The sequence below is a fragment of the Rousettus aegyptiacus genome, unplaced genomic scaffold (assembly GCF_014176215.1).
Source record: "Rousettus aegyptiacus isolate mRouAeg1 unplaced genomic scaffold, mRouAeg1.p scaffold_m13_p_7, whole genome shotgun sequence".
Classification (NCBI taxonomy): Eukaryota; Metazoa; Chordata; class Mammalia; order Chiroptera; family Pteropodidae; genus Rousettus; species Rousettus aegyptiacus.
The window spans coordinates 74,940,870-74,962,853 of record NW_023416310.1 but is presented as its reverse complement, the minus strand read 5'-3'; the positions used below and the strand labels follow the sequence as shown (position 1 = coordinate 74,962,853).

The following is a 21,984-nucleotide window of genomic DNA, read 5'->3' as shown; positions in this document are numbered from 1 at the left end:
TGATACCTGCAGCTGACAGTCAGGTGGTGGTGGTTTTATCCACCCCCGTGACATCTAGGAGGTTCCCCAAGCAGACGCTCAGAGAGGAGCACTGGGCAGGGGGTGGGGGGGGGCAGCCGGGTGTAGCAGAGGGAGCTCTGGGTGGGGATGGGGGCCAAGTTCAGACAGTGGCTTCCTTCATTTCTGTGACGTGGGAGGCATACACCTCAACGGTGGTCTCTAAACTCTCCTTTGGCTCCAAAGACAGCAGGATCCTTTTCCCAAATGAAACAGTCCCCCTGTTAAGTGTCAGTAGTTCTATTCCTAAAAACCAATCATTCTGGGCAAAAAAAAAAAAAAAAAAAAGCCAAGTGGAGGTCTATTTCCCATTATTTTAAGTAGGAGAATTATAAAGTATTACATCTCAACTCCAAACCCTCCACTGATTTCCTAAAATGTAACTAAAACATAGTAACGTTTACTCTATACACAATAAACCAGCAATAATAGAAGGTAAAATGGTTAAAACACCCTCGAGCCTCCCTCCCCCCCAATCCCCAAATCATTATTAACAACTGACAACGGTGCTGTGGGCGGCGACACGAGCCCGGCCGCTCCCAGCTCCCACGCCACCCGGCTCCCTCTGCAGAACATCTCCACGTCATTCGACCGGCCTTCCAGGGGCATCCAGGACGCACCTGAGAAATTCTGCTGCACATAATTTTGTTACAAATGTGGTAGAGGTTTGGGGATATAAATACATTGTTTTACACTTGGCCAAAGACACAAGTTTGGAGAGACAAGAACCTTCTAGGAAGTCTGGGTTCTATAAACTGAGAGGCAGCAACGGAACCTCAATGGGGGAGACATTCTGCAGGGCGGGCTCACCCCAAAACCAGGAGCCCTCCAGAATCCCTCCAGAGTTGAGGGCGATGCTGAGTTTGGAAGGTGGGGCTCGAAGCTGCACCTGCACTGTGCACATCAAAATATGAGGCTGCAGACGGAGAACAGGGGGCTGTCAAAGGGCCCCCTTCTTTAGTGGTGCCACTGAAAGGAACCCCCATGCGGCAGCCATGACAGCGGTAGTAACAGCGCTACCGCTACGACTACGAGAACATTCGCCAAGAGCCAGCGCTCGCCCAGCTCTTCACGTGCCCGGCGCTCTTCTAAGCCCCCACCACGAATCAGCCCGTTTAATCCCCACGACGACTCGGAGCTATCGGAGCTACGCAGGATCGTGATCCCCATCTTACAGACGGAGAAACGGAGGCACAGAGAGGTCATGAACCGCCTAGGGTCATCCGACTTGCAAGCGGCGGGGCTGGGATTCGAGGCCAGGAAGGAGAGCTTCGGAGTTCCCTCCTGCTCTGAACCACTGTCTCCCCCACCCCAGAAGTGGGAGGTTCTGCAGAAAGGGGAGGGCAGGGGACCCAGAGGCCCCCTACTTCACCTTCTCCTTCCCCCAGACCTGGCCCTCTGAGAAGATGCTAAGAAAAAGCCGAGGGCCTCAGGACCAGGCCACAAGGGCCGCCAGGGCCAGGCGGGTGGCAGCCTTACCCAGAGCTTCCCATCGTGGTAGTAGGCTCCCAGCAGCTTCACGATGTAGGGGTGGTCGCAGGTGGCCAGGATCTCGATCTCCACGATGTAGTCCTCCAGCTCCTCCTCACTCTTGGTCTCGATGACTTTGGCGGCAGCCAAGTCACCCGTCTCCTTGTTCTTGGCCTGCAGAACAGAGACACAGGAGGTCAACGAGGCGTGCTCGGCGGGCACCTGACCCCCGGAAGCTGGCTGGGAGGCCGAGGAGCGTGGAAACAGAGGCCGGATGTCCAGCCGGGAACGGCGAGGCTGGAGCAGGGGACACACTGTTCTTGACAACGGCCAGTGCTGCTCATGATGTCAGCACAGAGGAGCATGCGTGGGAAACGACATCTTATGTTCTGCGTTTAATCACAATTTGTATACTTTTAGAAGTACAACACACCCATATGATGAGACAAATAAAAGTAATAGAACAGCATAGCTCTACGAATACCAGCATGGAAAGGCTGGTGAGCCGTTCGGTAAAAAATCTGAGTCACTGAACAACAAAAGTAATACAATATTTTGACACACACATAAAAAAAGGAAAAATGACGCTTTCATAAACGCTCGCTTGTATGTAAATGCGTGAAAAACTCTGGCAAAATACTGCCTGACAGCGATCTGCGGAGCAGCCTGAGACGGGGGTAGATTCAGAGGGCGCTTTCATTCTCTCTGCGTTGTTTAAAAGATGTCAACAGGAAGGTTTCATGCATTTATTTGTATCATTTCACGTACAAGTAAAACGGAAAAGGTTCGTGATACAGAAGCGCCTACCCGTTACGCCGAAGGGCTTCCTCGGTGCATTTCGCGTGGGCGTTTTTTTTTTTTTTTAAATGACTGTTTATTACTTGATGAAAAATGAGAGAATTTCACACCTACAAGGAAGCCTATAAATGAAAAAAAATAAATAAGTGCTGGTGATGATGTGGAGAAATTGGAACCTTTCTGCACTGCTGGTAGGAATGTAAAAGGGTAGAGTCACCGTGGAAAACTGTGGCAGTTTCTCAAAAGGTGACACACAGAACTCCCAGGTGGCCCAGTGGTTCCAGTCCTGGGTCTGTCAGCGAAAGAACTGAAAACAGGGATTCGAGCAGATACCTGGACCCCAGTGCTCACAGCAGCCAAAAGGTGGAACCAACCCACGTGTCCATCAGCCGCTGAATGATAAACAAAATGTGGAATATACAGTCAAGGGAATATCAGTCAGCCTTGAAAAAGGAAGGACATTCTGACACGTGCCACGACATGGATGAAAACTTCAGGACATCACGCTGAGCGAAACGGGCCAGTCGCGAACGGACACATACTGTATGATCCCACCTACTGAGGTCCCTGGAACAGTTCGATTCATAGAGACAGGAAGTAGAAGGGAGGTTACGAGGGGCTGGTGGGTGGTGAGTGTTTACTGGGGACAGAGTTTCTGTCTGGGATGATGGGAACGCCCTGGAGAGGGATGGTGGGTAATGCACAGCATTGTGAGTGTACTGAATGCCCGTGAACTGTACACTAAGCCATGGCTAAAATGGTCAATTTTCTGTTATGCATATTTGACAACAATTTAAAAAGTGAGGGCAGGAGAGAATCGCCCGTGTGAGTGATGCGAGCGACTCCACCTCGACGAGCTGGTGTCCCGGGGAAAGGAGCAGGACCCCGGTCGCCTCGGGCGGCCCGGTGAGCATCCGCCCGCTGTGCTGCCGGGGTCCGCACGTCCCCGCAACGCCGAGCACGTGGAGCCTCTGACAGCAACCTGCCGGGAAGCCCGGGAAAACAGCTGACCTGCGGTCTGAGCGGCCAGGCTGGCCTCCGCCGAGGGGCCTCCCGGGGGACCGTCCTTCCAGGAGGCTCTGCAACCTGGTCCACTGCACACGCCCCTGGCCTTCACGCCTGCACCCCTCACCCCGTGGAGGACGACGGGCATTCACGGCAGCGTGTGCGATCGCCACGGGAACCGCACCTCGGTGCCCCCGCTCTACAGACAGGCGAGTCCGGGCTTAGAGAGGTCACGTGACTGGAACTGCGGGGATGGCACCGGAATCTAAATCTGGGTCCTCTAAGTGCACTTTCCACCACTGTGCACGGCCTCCCTGTCATCTCTGGAACTCAGAAGTCCCCAGGGCCAGCGCCAGCAGACACCTACGAGTGTTCCCAGGCCAGCCCTGCACTGGGCACTCATGACTGGGAGGCAGAGGAACCCTCCCCCAGCCTCAAAGAGCTCGCGGTCCAGCTGGAGACGCCCCCTGTCCAGCACTAGTGGGGGGACGGCTGCCCATGAGGGCGGAGAGGGAACCGGGGGGGTGGGGTGCTGACTCTCACCATGGAGCCTTCTGGAAGGGACAGACGCCAGCAGGCAATTCTTACATTGCTGTATAAATTGATTCTCAATCTAGGTAAATGTTTCTGTTGAATGGCGCTGCAAAGTCCCCAGGGTCCTGGGCCCCGCTCTGCAGGGGACACTGGCCCCCACGTCAAACATGTGCTGACTCGTTCGTCTCCTCAAGCACCTGATCACACAGCTGCTCCTCCTTTCTCCTGTACAGATGAGGACACTGAGGCGGAGCCCCCAGCGGCTTTGGGGAATCCTGCTGCTGGGGGCCACGTTCTTCCTCATCACAGACCCTTCCAAGTCAGCCTAAGAACCATCCACATCCAGCCCAGGAGCCCAGTTCAGGGGAGGGAATTCCAGGTGGGTCAGTCCTTGTTGGAGAACTCCACCCGCCCACGCAGCCCTCCCTGAGGGGGGCCGCTCCCCTAAACTCCGATTAAACAGCCAGGTGCTCGCACATACACTCTTGCTCTATCAACTGATCATGGGCCTTCCGTTTCCTTCTGACTTTCTCTGTCACACCAGAGGACCATCGAAACACCCGTTCACACCACACGACACTCACCGCCTCATGGCTGCAGGGCTTGGCGGGGGCCTTGACCCTGTGCTCCCAGCCCCCGGCCAGAGCAGCAAGGGGCTGGGCCGAGCGGGGTGAAGGCCACCCCTCCATCAGTCACCTTTCGCTGGCAGAGGAGGCTGCATGTCACTTTTCCCCTGGGTTTCCTGGGAAGGGATGTTTCCTCCTGGCGGTGGGGAGGCCCAGGTGGGGACCGTTTTCCAGGCGTGCACAGAACCTGCTCGCCCACCACCCTGAAGGGCAGCACTGGCCACGGGACTGGGCCTCCGGCAAGGCTCCTATCACCACGCCGAGCATCTGGCTCAGATTTCAGCAGCCAGTGCCCGCCAGGAAGAGGTCGGCAGCCATCGTGGCGCACGAAGTGACTTGGCCAAAATTAAATTCTTTAAAAGCCTGGCTGAGGCAGCAATTCATCACCTTGTGGTCCCGGAGGACATAATGATGGCTGACGATGAAGGCGGCTAATGCCGCGTGAGCGTTCGCTCCGCACCGAGGCCGGCCTTAAACAGAATTTCTCACTTCGCCTTCCGTCCACCCCCTGGAGGAAAACATCGGCATTCCCAACGGACGCGTGAGGAAACAGATGGGGCTCAGAGAGGCGCGCCGATGTGCTTCAGGTCACACAGCAAGTGGGGGGACGAGGGCTGGATCAAAACGCAAGCCTGCCTGAATGCTCCTTGGCGACTGCCCAGCGCTCCCCGGTCTCTCTCTCTCTCCGCTAAAGAAAATGACAACCACAGACAATAAACAGCCCGCGTGGCAGGCCAGAATTTAATCTGCCCACGCGCCACTGATACAGGTGTTGGCCATCGTGCCTGTTTCTCAGGTGAGCAGAATGAGGCTCAGAGAGGTAACGGGACCCACCCAGGACTGTGACCTGTGGTCACCTCCTGACTCCCAGCACAGTGCTCTTTGCACTACACTAGGAATCGGCTTACTTCCTATTCATCACTCGACCATCATTTACTGAGCCCACGTGAGAGCCAAGCGCTTTTCTAGCGAACTGGACGGCTGCGGACGAGAGGGGGCCATTTGTCGGCCAGGGTCATTGCCCTCCCATTAACATAATTCATCTTTCCCTGGTCTTTCTGCAGAACTACCCCGCCCTCATTCCCAGGCCCTAAGGGTCGGTGGAGCGGATTCCGCCCTCTTCTCTGGAAGTGGGTGATTCATGCTGGCCAATCAGAACACAGGGACCGGCTGGGGGCTAGGGACGTGATTGGGTCAGCCAGTGAAAGGCAACCTCAAAACAACTACTGAGCCCCCTGGGATGGCCCCAAACCCTGCTGTACCTCTAGCCTCCTGAGGCAGGCCTGGGGACCGCTGGGCCATCCTGCCCCCAGCGGAACCTGAAAATGAAACTAGCTGAGCCAAGAACTAAAGCAGCAGAGCCTAGAGCGGGCACAAGAGGACACCGTCTGACCCCTTCCGTTAACTGTTAGACCAGGGAGGTACCGTTATTAAGAGCCTTGTTTTTATATAAGAAAACTGATGCTCGGAGAGGTCAAGTCACTTGCACGAAGTCGCACAGCAGGAAGATGACAGGGCCGGGGGTTGAATCGCGGCCTGTGTGGCCTCCAAGTCCGCGTTCCTGACCATTTTGCGAGAAGGGCCTGTAAATTCTGCAAAGGTCATCTGCGGGCCTCGGTTTCCCTCTCTGCACAACAGGAGGGTAGGGAGACGCTGCCCACGACCTCGGTGGTCCCACGTGAGGGCACCCTGGGGAAAGGCTGGGCCTTGGAAAGCTGAGGGGGGTCCAAGTGAACAGGGCCCCCCGTGGGAGGTGACAGGCAAGGAGTCGCAAAAAAGAACAAGGGGCTGCCTGTGGCCTCCGACGTCCGTCTCTCCCACCGGCTGCGGCAGGGCCGGGGTCCAGCGAAGGGTGGGGGAGCTGCCACGCTGCCCTGCACGGCTGGCGGGCAGCGACGGACGCCTCAGCCCACGCCCTGTGAGCACACGCACAGTGGCCACTTGTGCTTTCCGGCCCCGGCACCGCCGTGGGAACAATCCTCCCCCTTGTGTGGCGTGAGGCCCAGCCTGGAGGAGGTAGGGGCAGCCCTGCCAGGAGCCCTGCCCCACCCAAGGGGCCCAGCCAGCCCCGTCGGGGGCCGAGGGCTTCCTGAAAGTCAGCTGCACAGTGGCAGCCAAGTGGGGACAGCGCCCGGGCCCTCCCCTGCTCTCTCGGCTGCAGGCTGGTCACTGCGTCCCCAGCCTCCTCCTCCAGTGAAGGCGTAGATACCACAGAACTTAGGGGCCAGCAAGAACGCTAGCCACCGTTCGTGAAGCCCCACCTCCCCAACCCCCATCCTGCAGATGAGGAAACGGTCCACAAGGGTGAGCATCGTCATGAGGGCGCACTCTGTGACAGTCCCCTGATCTGCAGAACGGAAGAACACGGCCTTGCCTCAAGCAGAGCAAATGAGAATGAAAAGGGCAGAAGGGCCCGCAGGGGACAGTTCCCGCAGACGCAAGGGACGGTGCCTGGCAGCGCTTCGGGTCTGGGAGCCAGAGGAGCTGCCGGAGGGCCGGGCAGGGCAGGGCCGGGCAGGCGCTGAGGATAGCTGGGACCAGCTGATCCCGAAGCCCAGATCTGCCCGCAGACTGTTCGCTTACAGGAGCCAATAAACTCCTTTCTGGACTTGTGCCACTGACCACCAAAAAAAAAAAAAAAAAAAACGTAGCTCGCCATCTCTGCGGGTGGTCCAACCAAGAGCGAATGTCTGTGGACGTCCTTCCCCATGCAATGCATGCACACGGAGGCCCACCTTCGCCTCCAAGCGCTTCGTGACCTTCAAAGTGCCCTTCACCAAGGCCTCTCAGAGGGGCTGACTGGTCCTCAGGGGTGGTCACAAGGGGGACAGGCAAACAGAAACCACGGGTTCCTCTGCCAAAAGAATCTGCCTCCAAAAAGGTGGAGAGGATCGTTTTACACTCGTTAAATTAACAAAACAGAAAATAATGACCACCTCCAGGGCCAGTGGCAAAACCAGCAGTAGAGTGGGTACTCATCCCTGACAGGAGTGGAGACAGATTCCGCCTTTCAAAGACCAAAATCAGCAGCAGGTTTTAAGAGCTGTACGAACACCCTTTGAGGCTGTTATCCCTCATTCCTGAGAATTTAAGGCCAGGAAATAATTCCAAAAAAAGAAAACGAAAGAAATGTACCGAGATGATGCTCCCATTGGTCCGCACTAATGGCAAAAAAAAAAAAAAAGTGGAAGTAACATCCAAGTCCAACTGCATGACGATGGCGGAATTAACTTGGTGGGATAGTGAGCGATGCTTTAAAGTGATAAACAGGAAGATACTAGAGCACTGAGGAAAAAAAATAGCTGAGCCATAACAAGTCAGCAAGGCAGGATAACTCAATCACATCTAAGTTAGAACTCTGGGAAAACTGTGTGCCTTTGCACGGAAACGGCATGCGGAACGCAGGTGCTTGACAGTTCATTTCACCCGGCGACATCTGGCAGTCGTCCACAGGGGTCCCAGCGAGGACAGACCAGCGTTGGTGCCCAGAAAGTGAGACCTCGTCTATCTTGACCTTGTCTGTCCTCCCAAGAACCCACTTGTGCTGTGCTCTCCCATGGGGCAGCTGCGAGCCGCACTGTGGCTACTTAAATTACCTGGAATTACATGGAATTAAGTTTTTAGTTTCCCGGTCGCACTAGCCACATTTCAGGCACTTAATGACCAAGTGTGGTCAGTGGCTAGCACGTTTAATAGAGCAGATGCACGACATTCTATCCCTACCGAAAGTTCTAGCAGGCAGCTCTGCACACGAGGCTGCACCTGGCAGAGACTGCACTGTCACTCACAGAGGTGAGGGGGCACCTCGAACCCGCTCCCACATCCCAGGCCGAGCCTTGGAAACAGGTATTTCTTTTTCTAGGAAGAAAGAAAGGGCTGGGTGCAGAGAGTGGGTAGAAGAGGCTGGGGCGGGATCACTGGCCAGGGAGGTCGCCTAGCAACCGGGCCAGGCAGGGGCGTGAGGGACAGCTCGCAGCTGACCTGTCAGATGAGTGGTGGGGGCGTGTGGGTCAGAGCCAAAGAATAGAGCAGTCAAGGCTAAAGGCTTCTATTTTCCCCGTCCCCCCCGCCCCCACGATTCTGGGTGGCTATGCCAGACATGTGTCAAGTGAGGTTCAGGCCACAGGAACCAAGAAGGAGCTTGATCTGTGTCCCGTAACATACGGCTGTGGTCTCCCTACATGATGTGACCATGGCCAATTGCGGGAAAGGCTTGGACTCTACTGAGGGAGGAAACGTGGCCCCAGAGGGAACCAGGATCCCAGCAGAACCGGCAACGTGCAGGGGACAGGCCGACATAAATCCAAGCGGGGTGGTCTGAGGACACAGGGCCTGGCCGGCTGATGTGGCCTTGGGTTCGGACGCCACAGCGCCCTGGGCGGCAGGCTCGAGTCAGTCCCGGAGCGGAGCTGTGCATGCACCCCCGCCCGGCCCTCCTGAGCCCCGAGTCCTTGTGGGCCGCGGATCAAAAAGGCCTGTGGTCTCCGGAGGCAGGAGGGGCACCCGCCTGCCTCCAGCACAGGTCCATGAGGTATGTCAAAGGATGGTCACCTTTACAGAAGAGAAAAAGAAGGCCCAGGTAGAGGAGGCGACGTGTCCTCGGTCACAGAGCTAGGAAGTGGCCGTCGGACAGACACTGGGGCTGGCCTGCTGCCCGGGGCCCTTTCCCCTTAGAAGCTGGCCCACGGGGGCCTCCTGCCACCACGCGCTGTGTGGGCCCCCCTCCTCCACCCCTTCCTGTGCTGCCTTCACCCAGAAACACTCCCAGGTCGAACCGCCAGCGGCTCCCTGCTGCTCGGCGATGAAGCCCAGCACTCCTGGCCGGGCAGGTGCGGTCCTGGATTGCCGCCCGGCCTACCTTTCCAGGGCCCCACCAGCCCCCTGCGTCCATCCCCCGCGACGCCCATCTCCCCGCGACGCCCATCTCCCCCCCCCCCCCCGCCATGTCCATCCCCCGCCACGTCCATCTCCCCCCGCGACGTCCATGTCCCCCCCGCGACGTCCATCTCCCCCCGCGACGTCCATGTCCCCCCGCGACGTCCATGTCCCCCCCGCCATGTCCATCCCCCGCGACGCCCATCTCCCCGCGACGCCCATCTCCCCCCGCGACGTCCATGTCCCCCCGCGACGTCCATCTCCCCCCGCGATGTCCATGTCCCCCCGCGACGTCCATGTCCCCCCCGCGACGTCCATCTCCCCCCGCGACGTCCATCCCCCTCCCCGCGACGTCCATGTCCCCCCGCGACGTCCATCCCCCTCCCCGCGACGTCCATCCCCCCGCGACGTCCATCTCCCCGACGTCAATTTCCCCCTGCGTCCACCCCCCTACGTCCATCCCCTTCTACGTCCATTCTTCGCCCGCCATGTCCGTCCCCCTGCGACGTCCATCTTCCCGCGACGTCCATCCCCCGCTACAGCACGTGTTCTCCTGCTTCCTACCTCCGCACCTTTATGTTCTTTCCTCTACCTGCGGTGCCTTCCGCATCCCTGTTTATTAACTCTCTGCCAAAGCCTAACTCGGCCAGAGCCCACCCCGGAATATGCTCCCAGAACCCCTTCCCGCTCCTCTGCTAGAACGCCTTATTAGGGCCTCACACCTTATTGTCGCAGACCGCCTGGTGCCGTAGCCGTTTGTGCTCGGAAAGGCTAAGCCCATGTCCAATTCATTTTCTTCTACTCCACAGCCGGGCACAGAACAGCCAGTGGATACATGGGAACATCAGGGCGCAGGTAAACGGAAAGATGGGAGAATGTGGATGGACGAAAAGGAGGGTGGGCGGGTGGATGAATGGAAGGATGGATGGAGGATGGATGGGAGGATGGATGGGAGGATGGATGGGAGGATGGAGGATGGATGGGAGGATGGAGGATGGATGGGAGGATGGAGGATGGTTGAATGCATTGGTGTTTACACCGCCTTGCAGAGAGAAATCAGGCGCCATCCACATAAGAAAAAGGAAAGTGACGAGAAGTCCATTTTCTCACCACATTTAGATTCCTGAACCGCTAGGTGGTTCCCCAGTTTGGGAAGAGGGGTTCTCTTTACCTGGGAGGGGCCCACGGCTGTGACGGGCCCGGACATACACCGTTAACGAGCCCTACCAAGTAGAAAGAAACCACTTCCCAGTCAGTAACTGCCGGGGCCAAGTTCAACTCAGCAACACATGAGACGGCTTGGTTTCAGAACAGGTGACACTGAAGGATGACAAAGGTCATGCAGAGGAGTGGCACGGCTTCCAGCGACAGGCATTCGGTGCCCCCTCCCTTGGGAAGGAGAAGCCTGGACAGCCATCCTCACGCGGCGGGGGGACGCTGAGCCGGCAAGTAAAACACCCCAACCCAAACAGGGCTGGCCCCAAAGACACCGCGCCACGGCCCTGGCCGAAAACCCGGGCGACCTGTCCAACTTGGCGAGGAACGTGGGCGCCTACAGACCTCGGCCATTCAGAAGTGACGGGGAATCCGAGCCTGCCTGCCGCTGATAAAGGAGGTGAGAAAGGGGATGTGGGCTCCGCCTCCGTGCGGCCTGGCTCCCACGTTTCCCAGGCTGCCTCCCGCCAGCGTAGGACAGGTGCTGAGTCACGGCAGGAGGAGGGCCTGGGGTCAGCAGCAGGGACGGGGAGAGAGGAAGGAAGCCCCGCACCCCGGGCACCCCGGGCACCCCGGGCCTCCTCCGCGAGTCCCGCACCGCCCGGCGCCTCAGGCTTTCCCTCCTTGACCTTCACAGCAACCTTGGGGAACGTGCGCTTAGCAGCCCTGCTGCCCAGGAAGTCCCGAACCTCAGGGATTCAGGTTTTGTCCTGTTTTTTTTTTTTTTTTTCATTCTCTAAAGTAATATATAAACTCATTAAAGAGAATCCTCCAAATCTAATGGCACAAAGGAAAAAAAAACCCACTCCGGGGCCTTGTGCATCTCCCCGTGTTTCTCCTGCAGGTGTACCGGAATAGGTCTGGCAATCGCCCTGACGCCTCCCAGCTGTGTGGCCCCAGGAGACGGACTGAGCTCTCTGTCCCTCACTTGCCTCCTCCGTAAAGACGTCAGCAGTTCCGCGGCCCGCGGGCTGTCGCGAGCATCCAGTGAGTTAATGTATATGACAGACGCTTAGAACAGGGCTGGGCCGTAGCGAGGGTCCCACAGATGTTTACTTAGTATTCACTCTCTCTACGAATACGTTTTTCCTTGCTTTATAACAAGGGGATTAAACTGCACACGCTGACTTGTCATCTTCCCTGTTATCTGGCTACGGGATGTCATGAGCGGCCCTTCGGATGACGACACACTTCCACGGCATCGCCTGCGGCAGTGGCGGACTGTGTCCCTGACTGACAAGTCCCCACCGCCAGGCCCTTGACGCTGGTCACACGGTGCTGAATCCAAAAGCCTGGGACTTGACTGACCTGTTGCCAGATGGCTCTCCAAATGGCCGGGCTACTGGATACCCTCACTGGTCACACAGGCGGGTACCGTCCACCCCGCCCCGCGCCCTCACTAACACTGACTATAACTTGGATGAGAAGTTGAGCTTGGCCAGTTCCGCCACGTCCTGGCTCTGTGTCCTTGGGCACTGGCCTCATAAGATCACAGTGTAAAGACACCTATGTCCCGCTTGTGACAGGTATTACGACAAGTATCACTGGCCCAAGGTTGCACAGCAAAGACAATGGCCGAGCTAGAACTTGTGGGATAAAAATCACCTCCAAGTCGAGAGCCTCTGAGGCGGGACTCTAGAGAGAGGTGTGGGTGCTTCGGGGGTCTTGTGAGGTGCGCCGTGCTGGCTGCGGCAGACAGGCCTGCAGACGGACCAGACGGCGCTGGCCCAGGTCCCTCGCTGACAGAGAGGCACACCAGTCACCCCTCCTCAGCCCCAGATGGGTTTTCTGTCGCCTCAAAGTGGGGGTGGGTGGTGAGGGAGCTCGAGGAAGAAGGTGGCTTGGCACCGGAGCGCAGAGGGGCAAACCAAAGGCAGAGAGAGTCCCGGGGCTAGCAGAGAGGCCTGCCAGCTCCGACGGGGTCACTGGCGCAGAGTGACAAAGCCGGCTTTGACGGTGGTCACTGCCTCGGAGGGCCGGGAGCACAGCCTGGGCTGGCAGACAGGGCAGGGCAGGCTTTCCAGGAAGGAGGGTGGAGGGAAGAAGGATCCCTCCAGGGCGCGAGTGCTGCTCTTCGGCCACCCAGAGTGGCCCCGGCCACCCGGGACTGACTGGCCAAGGGGCAGGCACAGGGTAGAGACTGCCACCCCCACCAGCCCCCACTGGCGGCGAACTCGAAGGCTGGGCTGGGGCCTGCACCTTCACTGGCTCGTGGTTTTCCTTGTAACTGATCCTCACAACTAACACAGCGAGAAAGGAATAAGCTTGAGGCTGAACCCTGAGGCCCCCACACGCCAGTGCCCACCCAGGAGCAGCCACCTGAGAATCTGCCTCTGTCACACCTCAGGAAGCCGGACAGTCTAGTCACCCCACAGAATCATCGTCATCACAACGACGACAAGTCACATCCACTTCTCCTGCGTCTGTGCCGGGCACCGCGTCGAGGGCTGGCCTCATGCCTCGAGCTTCACGAATTCTCCGAGGGACACACTAGTTTGAGCCTCATTTCGTGGCCAAGGCTACTGAGGCTCAGAGAGGTGAGGCGACTTCCCCGAGGTCACACAGCAAAGAGGCGGTGAAGTGAGGAGAAAGCCAGGCACTGATGCCGGGGCCCGCACTCGCCTTCACAGGGCGGACGCTGGGTGCAGCATTAATCACTCGTCATTCATTCATTCATTCATTCATTCATTCAGCAGAAATTAACTGAGCATGTAACATCCACATAACTCCCTGCCCTGCACTCAGGGACTTCACCTCTTCTGGGACAGAAAACAAACAAGGACACACACAAGAGAATCGGTTTGTGGCAGGAGCTCTGAAGGACAATAGCAGGGTGCTGGCCCCCTGGTCAGGGCCGGCCTCAGGGAACATCTGAGGTGACACCCAGAGGATGAGAAGGAGCCCCAGCTGGGCAGCCACAGGAGCTGGGTGGCAGGTGGAAGCCATGGGAAGTGCAAAGGTCCTGAGGCAGGAAGCGCTGGGCATCCTGGGCTCCCGCCCTCCCCCCCCTCCACTGCACAGAGTCCGTTAGAGTTAACTCTTTAGTCACCAGCGCGGTGCATAGCCCCCCGAGGCTCAGGGTCTGACTTCTGGCTCTCACGTAACCTGTTAGCAAGGAAAAATAGAAGTAAGCTACGGGGGAAGGAAGAAGAAACACTGCGGGGAAAGCAGAGAGAAAGCAGAAGAGAAAGAAACAGCGAGGAGGCGGAAGGTGAGGGCGGCGGGGAGGGGGCGGGGAGGCGGCGCCTCCGGGTAACTTCCTCCCGGCCCTGGGGGCAGCACCCCGCGGCGCCTCGCCACTGCGGCACCAGCAGCCCCACACCCACCGGGGCCCCAGGATCACCCCGCTCCCCCACCCCGACGCCCGCCCCCTTCCCCTGCCGCTTCCTCTGCTAGCCCGGCCTGCCCCCATCGCCACTTCCTCTGCACGAGAGGCCGCCATCGGGGGCCGGCCCCTGGCTGAGGCGGTGACAGGCCTGGCGGTCACACCCCTGGGCAGGGAGACGGCAAGGCCGCAGGGGGACACCACGCTGAAGTGGCCCCGGACACGCTCCTCCCAGTGAGCTGCTTCGCCTTCTCCTCCGTTCTGTCCGGTGGGAAGCACAGGCTCCTGGTTAGAGAGACCTGGGTTCAAGTCCCAGCCTTGCCACAGAACAGCTGTGTGACCCTCAGCAGGTCACGGCACTTCTCTGGGCCTCTGCTTCATCGGGTGTGACGTGAGGATGTCCGGCCACCTTTTATGGGGCTAGAAGTTAAATGATGAACAGGTAAGGCTGGAGCACAAGCCAAATGCCTACTCACTTATCTCATTCACCTTGGAACCCACAGTGCCTGGCACACAGTAGGTGCTCAATTAATAATTTTAATGGCTAACACTTTGAGCTTTTCCAGTATCCTGGACCAAGTGGTTTGCCCGGGTTATTACAGCCTCCGACAACCCCATGAGGCAGCACCATTCCTATTGCCATCGGGCAGCTAAAGAAACAGGCGCGCAGGTCTCTGCATCGCACGACCTGCAAGAGGGAGAGCCGGGCTCTAACTCTGGGACCCCAGGCACATTCCTGTGCCATCGCCGCTGATCCCTGGCCAACGTGAGCATCTCATCCTCTCTGCTCTTTCCTCCGACCACACCTAGCTCTCTAGAATTTTCCATGCCTCCCATCCACGTATGACATCTCATCCTCAGGCTGATTGCCTCCCATCATCAGCTGCTTCCTCTCTCTGGGCCCCAACCACAGCACTGGCCTTCTGTCCCACCCCAGCCTGCTCCAGCCACCAAGAAGACGTGGTCACTTTGCCCCAGCCTTCGCTCATCAGTGGCCACCCTGGCCTTGGGCAGCCAGGAAACCCGGCTTTGGCATCCACCGATTATCTGGGCGAGCCGCGCCCCCCTCTGGTGACCACCGAAGAGAGCTCCTCTCTAACGTTACACAAGCCCGGCCTGGCCCGGCCTGGGGACTTGGAGCAGGCAAGGCATTAGGTGAGCACAAAACTGTCACATCCGAATTCCTCGGCTTCACAGTCAAGGCTCTCTTCGCATGGCCCTCAAATACTATTCCAGATCTGGTCCCGTCTGGCCAGCCCCAAGGCCAAGCCCAGCTTCCAAACCCACTGACCGCCAGGCTTGAGGAGGCCACTACAACGTGATGCATGGGCCCGGGGGAGGGTTCGAGGTGGGGGTGGATAGTCGAGACCAGGTCTGCACCGCCCAATGCAGTAGTCACATGTCACTTTTGAGCCCCTGAGAAATGGCTGGTCCGGGCCGAGATGTGCTGTAAGTGGGAAATACTTCTCAATTTCAAAGACTTGGTGTGAAAGAACATTAACTATTTCTTTCGTTCTACACTGATTATATGGTGAAACGATGATACTTTGGACATACTGCCTTCGCTAAGACATGCTATTAAAATTCACTTCTCCTGTTTCTTTCCTTGTTCGAAGGAGACTAACAGAAAAAGCTGGATGGCTCACGTGGCTTGCGTCCCGTGTCCTTGGGACAGGGCTGGCCCAGGGGCTGTCTCGGTCCCCGCAGATGCGGCCGTACGGGCGTGCGGGCAGGGTGCTACCAGCTTATCTGATCGTCCCAGAGAAGGCAGAAATCTGGGGTTTTATGTGAAATTCCTTGACGTCAAAACGTTGGCAGTCACTTCAGGTTTGGTTGAGCCACGTGGGAGGTACACGAACCTGTGCATAGGCCACACTAGGCGCGAGGCCACCTGTCGGCCTCCTTGGGCCTCACTGTCCGGCCTCTCTCCGGGCCCTGGCTTCCAGCTTTCTGCCACCATCTCACCTGCACTGCCAGGTGACAGTCTCTCCCCCTCTCACCGCCGACCCTGTCCTGGTCCCGACACGCTCGCCCATCCCGGCACACCGCCCTCCTTCCTCCCCAACGTCACGCCGAGCGCAGCGGGGGAGGCCACCGGCCTGCCACGCCCTTGGTGTGAGCCGCTCGCCCAAGTCTCAGAGCAGCTCTGGGGGGTGAGCAGTCGTCTCAGCCCCACTCTACACATGGGGACACTGAGGCTCAGAGACAAGCCACCTGCTCAACGACGCACGGCTGCTATGTGGGGCGGCCGGGACTTGAACCCTGGGCTGTCTGGCTGCAAGGCCCAAGTCTTCTGTCGTGCACCCAGGGCCCTGACACACAGAGGCGTCGCGAGCTGAACCGAGGCGCGTTCATTCGTGTGGGGCTGTGGTGCTCAGCGGGTGGAGATTTGCCCCCGATATGTGGCAATGTCTAGAGACATGTCTGGCTGTCGCCGGCAGGGGGTGGAGGTGAGGATGCTGCTAACATCCACGATGCGCAAGATGTCCTCCACGGCAAAGAACTACCTGCCCCAAACGGCAGCGAGGCGGGAAGGCCTGGAGCAGAGGACAAGCTACACACGCTCGTCTTTCTGCCTTGGCTCCAGTTCAGCAGCAGTAACTGGCCAGGACCTGCTCCATCTGATGCCAAGAGCATCAATAATAATGATAAACTATCTTCCTTTCCTGCCCCCTTCCTGGGTGGGAAGTAGGTGCTAAATTATCCAAATTATCAACTCCATTTACAGACAAGAGCCCGAGGCTCAGAGGGGCAGGCGGGTCACTTGCTTGGAGTGGAAACCCAGGTCCTCCTGAGCCCCAAATTTCTGCCCTTAACCATGCTCTTCCACCACCCTCAGCAGCAGCTGGGGGCGGTGGGGGGGGGATGGCAGCCCCTCATCCAGGCAACCTGAGGAGGCCAGGGGGCCCTGGCTGAAAGTGGGGGCTGTGGCTCTGGTTTGTTGTTCAACTCACTTCACCCTGGCCTGCTCTGGAGTCGACCATCAAGTCTCAGTGTGGCAAGGGCTAAATCAGCTATTGGACAACCCCAGCGGATGTGGGGCGGGCCACACACCCAGGAAGCTCAGGCCACCTTGGTTTCAGGACCCAGCCAGGAACCTCCTCACAATAGCATAGGCTTCTGTTTAAAAACACTAGGCTGAGCGGAAACAAGGTTACTGCCTGCGGCCAGATCTCTTTCCGGAAAGGGGGGTGGGGGTAGGGGAGACGACGACACACTGAACGGAACCCCAGGCTTTAAAACCATTAGGCAGGAGAAGGGGGTGAAGGGAGAAGGGCCCTGGCCGCGAGGGGTGGAAAGGCCTGACAGCTGCCTCCTACCTCCTCTGGGCCGGGCCAGCAGGGCAGGATGTGGCACTCGACGGAAGTGGGTTGACAATGACTCTCTGAGCCAGGGGGAACCTGAGGTCCGCATCGGAGGGCCGCCGCTGTGCATCCGGGTACAGTCAGCTTGGCTCCGATGCTTACACTCAAAACGTCGATCCTGTCCCAGCAGCACTAAGCTATTAGGGAACAATGTCATCAAAATGCTAACTTCGCATTTGCTTACGTGCCGTTTTGCCTTCCAGAAACCCGGGGTGAACGCAGAAAACCGCGCACCGCGCAGAACTGAGCGGCGAAGGATGCACAGAACGCGCAGGCGCGTGCCTCCGACAGCTGTGCGCTGCTCTGGGCCCCGCCCAGCCACATCTGGCGCCGTCCACCTGGCTTATCCATCCTGCTTCCTCCCCCGCAGCCCTCCCCGCCCGCTCTCCGCGCGTCTTTTTTACAGTACAGTGCCATATTTATTGTCATCCTTTTGTATTTATCTGCACGATGTGTGTAAAACTGAGCGACTGTTTTTTTTAGGTTCTTGTCTTTTTTTTTCCGGATGGGCTCCCGGTGACGTTTCTAAGTGTCATACCCTTAGCCCCACTCTTCTAACGAGGCGTCTGGTTTTACTGCGTGATTTTCGCAGCTCGGGATCTGTAGGGTCACATGTTTACGTTACAGCAGAGCGACAGTATTATGTAAGTGCCCACCACAGCCCCTGGAACATGATAAGCACTGAATCAATTTTAACTTAATAGTAAAGGGAGAGAAAGAGAGAAATTACTTAAACATCTAACAAGATCAAGATCAAGTGGGCACCGAGCCTTCCCAGACGGTACTTGTGAAGTATTTAAAGTAATACAGGAGGAGGCCTTAGGAATAAAAGAATAGCATAAAAAACAAACAAACAAACAAACAAAAAACACTGTAGGTGTATATGATTACAACCCTGCTTTACAAAATCTTCTTTTCACCACAAAAATAAAGTCTGGAAGGAAATACATCAAAATGTCAACAGCAATTGATGGGACTTAGATTGTTTTAATTAAAAACACACTTTTGTGTACCCCCAATTTCGCAAACTCATAAACCTATTAAAAGCTTGAAGACAACATAAGATCAAAACCAATACAATTTTCAAGCAGCAGAAAAATCACGTCGGCCTGCGAAGCCAGCCCTTCATGCGGTCACACTCCTAGTCCGTGTTCACCGCCTGAGTGGAGACCTGATTCACGTGCTAACATAGCAAGCGCCCCCGCTGAAGGCGGCTTTTTGCTACTCAACATGGCATGAAACACTTCCTCCCTTTTCTCCGTTGTTTTCAGAATAAAGATTATTTTTAAGGGCAAGAATTGTGAAACAATGTAGCTTGTGACCTTTACTTTGTATCTAGTGATGAACTAGAAATGCCTATCTTCTGAAATCAATTTGCAGTTGCATAAGGATTAGGGACTGATAAGCTTGACTCTGCTCAGAAATCAATCCTACCTGGTTTTTTTTTTTTCTCCTGAGGCTTGACTGATGGCTTTTCAAGAGGAGGAGGAAGGGGGCTTCCTATCTTGAAACTGCTAATGTTTAGGCTTTGAGCCTCTGCAAGACTCTCCTCAGGAAATCTGCCATCAGAGTCCTCTCCTGACCAGCATCCGATAAATTGGGATTTCTAAGGTTTTGAATGCCAGGAAAGTCCTCGGGAAGGCCTTACCTCCCACCCCCCACCCTGGCTGACGGGACCTGCTGGTTCTGGAAAAGCGAGAGGAGATGGCGCTGGCCATCGCTTCCCCAGCTCACAGCCAACTGGTTCCCCAGGTGCCGTGTCAAGATGCAAGTTCTGGTACCAGCCATGAAACCTAGATGGCACGTGTGGCCTGTACTGCCACGGTGGCCGTGCCAGAGAACGATAAAGTGGGAAGGAGTTATGGTCTCTCATTAGTCTTTAGTAAAACGACACCAGCTTCAACTTCAACTATAAGGGGCTGAGTAAGCAGCACTTCTCTGATCCAGGACGGGTCTTCCTTAGCTGGCGACCAAGGAAAGTGTTAGTTACGCTGGAGCCCTGAGCCTTGAGTTCCAGTTCCTTCCTCTCCCTGGGCCCCAGTATCCACACACGCAACCCGAGGTTGCGCCGGATCAGAGGGTCACCCACAGAGGCCAGGCAGGTAACATAATAAATCGTCCAGGTGTATCAGCCAGCACACAGCTCTCTCGGTCTAGCTTCCCCTTGTCTCGATTCTGAGGAAAACAGGGGGTTGGAGATACAGGAGAAGCAGCCGGCTCACAGCCTTGAGAACTGGACTCATTTTTAGACATTTTAGACAAAATAACTTGTGAATCAGAGGAGTTCCTTTGTAGGAAGCTTCCAAAGCAGGAGGAGAGTTTCACAAGGCTCAAGGAGGAAATGACAACTGAAACTTACAAAGGGCAATCTCACCAGCACAAAAGCAGAGTCCGGCATTTAGGTTTGAAAGAAAATGAACCAGGACATGAAGCCAGGATACACTGGATGGAGAGGGACAAGACTGCCGCTGGGAGCCGGCCCCTGAGAGAGAAAACATCACTGGCAGCCAACGGCATGCACCAAAAACACCAACTGAAAGTTCTGGAAAAAGTGGAGGGTGTAGTGAGTTGACCAAGGGGCCAGCTGCCCTCCCAGTGGCCAGAGCACATTTGGAAGTGCAAGGGACCAATGTCGAGGCCACCGGCGGCGTGCTGATGGGGAGCTGCGAGGCTGAGGGCTGCTTCCTGGTGCCGCTAGGAAAATACGCAGCTCTGAGAAAGGGAAAGATGTGCTGTGACCCTCCGACACTCGCAGAACCCTCAGGCGGAGAAGGGCAGCAAAGCAAGGCGGCCTCAGGGCCGCGGGTGTGAGGGACACAGAGGCCCCACATAGTACAGAGGCCCTGGTACAGGGTTCCGCCCCTCCAACCACAGAACCTTTCCTCCAGTGGGGGTTCCGCCCTGGAACAGGAAGTGGCAGCCCAGAGGGGAGGTAGTAAGGTAAAAAAAAAAACAGACACCCAGGTGGGCCTAGTTGGCCTCATAATTGCCTCTAGAGCAGTGTTTGTCAAACTTTGATGTGCTTATTAGCAATCCCCTGGAGATTCTGCTAAAATGCACTAGAAATTAGTGGGTCTAGGATGTGGCCTGAGATTCTGCATTTCTAACAAGCTCCCTGGTGATGCTAATGCTGCCAGTCCAGGCACCACATGTCAGTGACCAGACACTAGACCGACCACCTTTCAAGGTAAAGAGAGCAAGTCTGAGGGGCACTGGGAGAGGGGAGGAGGGGGTGCAAAGAAGCCCTTTCTGCGGTCCAGCCTCCTAAAAGGGCAATCCTGGGGTCGGAGTGCTCTCCAAGCTATAGGAGCCCTACGGAGGGTGGTGTGGCCCGGAAGGAGGCGCCCTCCTGGCGGATTCTCTCAATAACGGTTTCCTGGGGGAAAAGGAGATCAGAGAAAGGGTGGAGTCCAGCCCAAAGCGTCTAAGTCCCCGCACAACTCTGCCTCTCGAAACTGGTTCACAGGAGCAGGAACCAGACTGCAAACGTGTCTAGAATTAATCAGCTGTGGCCGGACCTCCCCCTCCACAAAAGCTCTCCGCTGGGCATGACTCTGGGGGAAAGGTGGCTGCAGGCTGGGAGACTCCCCAGCTGTGACTCATCCACAGAATCAAACCTGACCGCCTCGGGGCAGTATTCACGAGGCCCTGCCCTCGCCCTCCGCCCAGCCGCACGCCCACCTTTCCAAGCCTAACTCGTCACTCTAGGGCAACCCCTTCCACCTTTCCTGTCCCCGGCTCATCCTCAGATGTGTCCCCAACTCCACAGGTCCTAACCCTTCCAGACGCAGCCTAGTCTCTCTGTCCATCGCCTCGACATTCGTATGCATGTGTGTGGGCGCTCTTAAAAAGTCTGCCCAGTATCACCGTTTTACGGCGGATACCTCGGTGGCCCTCGCGGGTGCTAAGGTCCTATAAGCGCCCCTTTGTCTCCCCCTGCGGCGCCGAGCGCAGTGACAGACGCACAGGAAGTGCTCAGAAACGGAGCTGGGGGTGGGGGGAGTGGGCAGCGCGCAGGGGCTCAGCCGAGCTAGGCGAGGTTTCCCCGACCCCCCCCCCCCTCCGCCAAAGAACAAGGGCCACCAGGACAGGAGCCTGAAACCCCAAGTTGGGAGCCAGGCAGCGCCTCTGCGCCTCCCCGAGTCGCGGCCCCGAGTAACCGGAGCCGGCGCCCCCGGCCACCCACCCCCAGCGCCCTCACCTTGTAAACCTTGCCGAAGGCGCCGTCGCCCAGCTCGCCCACGATCTCCCACACTTCGTTGGGGTCCAGGTCCCGGCGGACGTGCTCATATTCGCGGGACTTTCTCTTCTCGAAGGTAGACAGGCGCAGGATGCGGCGGAAATTGGCGAAAGCCATGGCTGGGGGCGCGCGGGCGCCGGCGCGGGACGAGGCTCGCGCGGCCGCGAGGAGGTTGTGCCCAGACCCGCCTTCCCCGCAGCCCGGCCGCGGCCAAGTGCGCCCGGGGCTGCGCGCCGCGGGAGCACCCGGAACCGCTCGGGCGGCCACGGACCCCGCCCCGGCTCAGCCGGCGCCCCACGCCCTGCCCGCAAGCCGCGGGACGCGCTCTGGGACTCCGCCGCGCGCCCGCCCACCGGCCCGGCTCCACCTGCCGCTCCCCGGCGGCGCCCGCAGCCCCCCTAATTGGCTGCGGGCGCGGCCCGGCCCCGCCCGGCGCCGCGGGGCACTCTGGAAAGTGTAGTCCCCGGCGCGCCG

The 21,984-nt window shown here is 57.6% G+C and overlaps 1 protein-coding gene and 1 long non-coding RNA gene across 2 annotated transcripts in view; one reads left to right on the top strand and one right to left on the bottom strand.

Annotated features, from left to right (window-relative positions):
- STK10 (serine/threonine kinase 10) overlaps window positions 1-21,817 on the bottom strand; it is an 85,449-nt gene extending 63,632 nt beyond the window's left edge. Inside the window, exons 1-2 of the mRNA XM_016145088.2 lie at window positions 21,472-21,817; window positions 1,537-1,701 (exon numbers count right to left, since the gene is read on the bottom strand). Of these exons, the coding sequence (XP_016000574.1) occupies window positions 1,537-1,701; window positions 21,472-21,627 (321 nt within the window). The 5' untranslated portion in view covers window positions 21,628-21,817. The remainder of the gene's footprint in view (window positions 1-1,536; window positions 1,702-21,471) is intronic.
- LOC118605077 lies at window positions 14,583-18,580 on the top strand. The gene is made up of 2 exons (XR_004951887.1): window positions 14,583-15,060; window positions 17,474-18,580. It is a non-coding gene; the product is annotated as an uncharacterized LOC118605077 (long non-coding RNA).
- Window positions 21,818-21,984: the final 167 nt, after the last annotated feature.